The sequence below is a fragment of the Fulmarus glacialis genome, unplaced genomic scaffold (assembly GCF_000690835.1).
Source record: "Fulmarus glacialis isolate BGI_N327 unplaced genomic scaffold, ASM69083v1 scaffold24528, whole genome shotgun sequence".
Taxonomy (NCBI): domain Eukaryota; kingdom Metazoa; phylum Chordata; class Aves; order Procellariiformes; family Procellariidae; genus Fulmarus; species Fulmarus glacialis.
The window spans coordinates 1-5,383 of NW_009230484.1; the positions used below are offsets into that span (position 1 = coordinate 1).

Here is a 5,383-nt window from a genome sequence, read left to right on the forward strand (position 1 = left end):
CCCACGCCTGCCGGAGCGACGCCCTGTCCCGTGGCAGTTTGCCGTGCTGCTCGGGTACCGCGCCAGACGCCAGCCCGCTGCGGCCAGGAGGCAAGCGGGGAGCATCACCTGCCCCGCTCCAAATACCCAGCGGCCGTACATGCCCCGGGCTCCAGCGCACAGCTCCACTCAGAAACTAGCTTACGCTACGTAACAGTGAACTCTCCAAACACAGAAAGCTTTTCTAGGTAGTACCAGTGAGCCGCAGCACTGTTCCTGGGGCCAGGGAAGAGTGCCTTCTACTGCCCTTCACCAGCTCTTCACCCCCACGAGGAACAGGACACATTTCACAACTCCCTTCCTAACTACTGTAACCTTATAGGTCTTGTTGCATTTTTGTTCCTTAACTGTGCTGGGAGCAAATGAAGTGTTTTGATTATAACGTTACAAGATTTCACAGCTTGCACACAGAGCGAGGTGCTTCTGTGAATGGAAGAATTGCATATATTTGTTCGCATTCATTTAAAACCCTATTTTTGCAGATAAAAAAGGCTACTTAAGAATTCAGTTCAGGGTTACCAGTGGATGGATAATGCAGGTGTTGCCTCCATCACCTTGCCATTGAGAAACTGGTTGATCTTGATCATGAACAGGGCATCAGTACGAATAAACACCACTTAAGAAAATCTTTAGCACCCTTATGGATCCTATAATCCACAACTCCCAAACTAACTTGAAATTGCCCGTTTCAGGCTGCAGAACTACTCATTAAGGTTAGTGTGGCAGCTAAAAAATACACTTATAGATACAGAAATTTAAACATTTTTTAATGTGTTTGTTCTTGCTACCGTTGCAGACACGAGCTATCGGCCTGCTCTCATATGACAGGGGACTCCTGCGCTTCCAGAGATGTTTTCGGCACATTCACAGGCAGTTCTACACACGAGGTGACTCGCACGCAAACACACGCACACAAGCACACATACGCACCTTTCAGAGGAGATAATAATCCATTATCCATTCAAGGAAAAAAAATATATTTATATCACTGCAATGGCACATTTTGTGTAAAATGTCATTTCAGCAACGTATATAGGCAGCTCACAGGAACTGGGTTCTTTGCTGCGGCACCTGGCCTGGCGTCCATGGTAAGATGTGTAGTGCTCCGTCACCTGCATTCGTCCAAGATGCAGCAGTGACAGCCAGGGGGATGAGGAGAGAAAATAACAAAATATATAAATAAAACCGCAGGTAGGAAGAGAAAGCAGAAGGAGAGGAAAAAAAAAATCCAGAAGCCTGCAGGGCTTCGACACAGTACATTCCTCAGGTGACAACTGGGTGCTGAGTCTTATCGAGTTAGTTATCTCTCATTGAAGAAAAAAAACAGGCGGGCGGCAAGGAAAAAACCCCAGAAAGTAAAAGTTATGCTCTCTTCAGAGACCGATGACTGTTCAGCGTGTGTTTTCCAGAATCAGTGCTAGGAAAGATGCAACTGTGGATCCAGAAGGCTTCATGTCTAGTCTATGTTCCTCCGTGGTCAATAGGATCAATAGGACGGGCTATGAGGCCGTGAAAGCAAAATCTAATTTCCCTGTACAAAAAGGAAACACAAATATATTAAACAACATGCAACAAGACAGACACGCACCCCTGCCCACATGCCTCCTCTTAGATTTCCCAGCAGAAGTGCTGCTGTAGGCAGCCAGCCCTCCTTGGCTGGTGCAATTGCTGATTCACATCAAAGGAAAAGACCTGAACTCATCTCTGCCCCGGTGAAGAGGTGACACGGCAGCAGGTTCATGGAATTACACCTCTCCCCAGAGAGAGGAGAAGGGTTTCCTAAAGAACAGAGGAGAAAGTAGGCCAAGACGCAATTCTCGCACAAAAGGGTGGCTGAACGGCAAATGCAGGAGGCGGCAGCGCATTGCCACGCTCTCGCTGGCTGGTTCCGCCGTCTTGGGCCAGCGAGACAAATACAACAGCAGCTCTTTGCCTTCCTTCTCCCTTTTCTTTCCCTCACACTATTTCAAAGTCTTGTGTCCATGACATATCTTATAAACAGATATGTAATCTATCTATCTGTATGTGCCACCTATTTTTTTTTTACCTGCTCTCCTCCAGCTAAAATCACATTCAAGTGGATGTGCCCTCACTGGCCATATTTTATCACAGGGAACACAAGTACCGATGGCAGTTCTGAAAACCTGGCATCTGAGCTGCCTTCACAGTTTTCATTCTATAGGGACACAGTTTTTCATTTTGTGTGGAAAATATTGCCATGTTTTAAATTACCGTTACTAGACTCCAAGAAAGCAATTTTACAAACTGGCCAAAAAGTTGGGTGTATTTTGTTTTTAAGTAGAAAGACAATCTCAACAGAATGCAACAGATTTACAGCAAGAGGAAATTCAAAGTATCTCTGCACTTAAGAAGCAGAAGAATTTTTGCTGCTGAAAGTACAAGTATCAGGTCTTTAAAATGAGTAACCACTTCTTATACTGCCTGGCAAAATGACATTAAAACGTGCTGGTTTAAGTAGTTTTTTAAAAGAAATCTTAAATTTCTTGAAATGGAAAAGCTTTTATAAGTAATACTGCAGAACAGTTTTTACTAAGCTGTCATGACTTGACAGGATCCAAATTCAGCATCCCATATTCTGAACGAGTTGTTTTATGAGAAAGTTGGGGGTGAGGGAAAATTAGTGGTTAAAATCAGCAAGTTATTGTTAAAAGTGACAAAAAGTGATGTGAGTGACGATACAGTAAGCGTGACTTGTCCAACTGAGTAAGCTGGTTTGCATTTAGAATAAATGCAATTATTGAAAAAATCTGACATATAAAGCTACAAAATCATTTCTGAATTTGCTGTCAGGTGTGGAGTGGGACCAAAATATTATAGATGGAAGACCCAGTCTTAGCGCCATCAAAATATAAATCTCACCTTTCTGACACTGTGCCTGGATGAAACTAAATGTCTATTCTAGAGGATGTTCATGAAAATCCTCCTCCTACCCAGCACAGCATAAGTGGGCCTGATCCTGTCTCTTTTCTAAGGTCATCTCATCACTTTGCTCCTGGAAAGGACTTTAAAAGGAATGTAATTTATACACTGTTAAGAAAGAGTAATAAAAGCTTTAATATAAATAAAATACAAGCCTAAATGTGTTCAGAGCTTTACCGGATAAAGCTGTAACCCGATGTGACCTAATGAGGACAACCACATTCCTATAGCAGCCACCTCCACCTAGATGCTTTCATTCACTCAACTCTCCTATTTCTTAAGAGGAGTTGGAGAGCAGCTTTTCAAGCAGGTCATGCTTCATCTTGTTTGCCATATTTGCAGAGGGGCGCTTAGACCTTAGCCATGCAGCCTACAGCCGGCACTCACACCCACAGTTGCCTTGATAATCCAGCCTACGGGGCTGGTTTCAAAAGCAAATGTGGTTCCCACAGCTGATGAGACTGGATCACCGTGTCTGAAGTGTAACACTGCTGCATAACACAGAGCTATCACCATGCCCGACACCCAAACTGCAAAACCAGGAAGGCTGCATGCACAATCCCATTTCCTTCTGCTCCCCCTCCCTTAAAACCACTGACACAGCAATTGAGTCTGATCTTTCTAAAGCACTAATATGGGTTCTACTGTTGTTCGTAAGAGGGCAGGAAAAGTCCTTGGTTCTTCTTGGTCCATGTCTGAGTATCTGTACTTTACAAGGTTATTCTATGAGATCCATATGTGTGGGTTTTTCCACGCAAAAAATAAGGGCATCCCTACAGCTCTCGCTGCCAAGTGGGGTCAGGTACTTAGCACTGAACTGAGTGAGCCCCAAGACACACTCCTACACCTTGTCTGCACATCCTAACACACAACAGCTTGAGAGCAAGACCAGGTTTTGAAACAGAGCAATTTTCACTGTCATCAGATAGAGCAAACAATGGGAAACACCAAGCAATTAGTCTGGGAAACCAGCACAGGTTCATACAAACCAGTTGGGAACCCCAAGTAATACTTACTACAGCACTTTTTTTTTTCCCCCAACAGTGATGAAATCCTAGCACAGTTTAAGAAATAAAGCACCATGAACATGCTGGACGCTGTACTTCCACTGACCTTCTCCGTGTGGCAAAGAGAATCATTTCTTGAAAGAGAAAAGAAGTCTGAAAGCTCCACAGCCACGATTGTCACAGCTGACTACTAGCAAGATGTTCACAAAATGTCTTTAAGTGGTAGGATTCAGCACGGCACAACAGCCAATAATCTCCCCAGAAGTCCAGTTTTGCCCAGTAATCCACGAGGTGGGTCATTTCATGTCTCAAGCCCGTAAATGGGTAGATCACTAATCAACAGGCACTGATTAGCCAAATGATATTCTCACTGAGGTTTCTGCAAGGTATTAGTGATGCATCAAGTCTGCAAAAAATATCCTAGGGCAGATTCTTCATTCCAGTGAAAGATGCACAACGGTGGTTTCACCCACAAATAAAACACTATGGTTGTAATCCTACAGGTCACAGGGAGAAGGAAAGTAATTTTGTTTTTGTTTTTTAAGCACAGTATCTGGCAGCAAACATAGCATCAAAACTTGACTGTGACTTTATATTTATATAGATACATGTATTTTACATATCGTTGATCAACAGAGAAGTATGTTCCAAGAAACAATTTGTTCCAGGTCTGGTTTAAAATGACGGCTTGTCATTTCTGGAGGCCCCCCTCCCAACACACACGCTCGGTTTCCGCAATCTGTACATCAAGCAACGCTGCAGACCTTTATTTCGACGGGCGAGGAGACGAAGTAAAAAAAGTGCAGTTCTTCAATTAAAGTGCATGGATGAGGTAAACTAATTTCAAGAGTTTTGAGTTTATTCAGTACAGGCTCAGACGGGAACCATCCTGCCGTGCATCTGTTGCATTTGGGTGCGCATTGCTTGAACGCTGCTCAAGATCTTGTTCTGGTGCGCGATGGCAGTGATCCCGATCCTTGCCAGGTCACTGTGAAGGCAAGAGAAGAAGCAGGGGGCTGAGAACCGTGGATCAGATGCCGGTGCAGAGAAAAATATTAAGAGTCAACCGCAAGCAACACAGCAAAAGCAAGGCAGATGTACAGAAATGTTTAATTAAATAAGTGAAGGCATTGTGGAGGCATTTTAAAGTTATCCTCCATCCAAATGAAAGGCATTCCATTCCTTTAATGAGTGTAATGATATGCAGCACAAAGCAAAAGAGGCCGATTAAATCCAGATTTACCAGTTTTTTTGTTATATCGCTGAGTACTTACTCCTGGTTCATATGCACCACAGCCTCTAGGGTGGTATAGCCAGCAGCTGTGAAGTTATCCTTGTATCGCTCCATTTTAATGGCTTTGGGGCCGTGACCGACAGAACACACCACACACAACCAA

General features: G+C 43.8%; 1 protein-coding gene across 1 annotated transcript in view; it reads right to left on the reverse strand.

The window, feature by feature from the left end:
- Positions 1-1,474: 1,474 nt before the first annotated feature.
- EPHA4 (EPH receptor A4) overlaps positions 1,475-5,383 on the reverse strand; it is a gene marked incomplete at its 5' end in the record, with an annotated part of 103,718 nt that continues 99,809 nt past the window's right edge. The window contains 3 exons of the mRNA XM_009584250.1: positions 1,475-1,570; positions 4,093-4,974; positions 5,261-5,372. Coding sequence (XP_009582545.1) covers positions 4,860-4,974; positions 5,261-5,372 — 227 coding nt within the window. The remainder of the gene's footprint in view (positions 1,571-4,092; positions 4,975-5,260; positions 5,373-5,383) is intronic.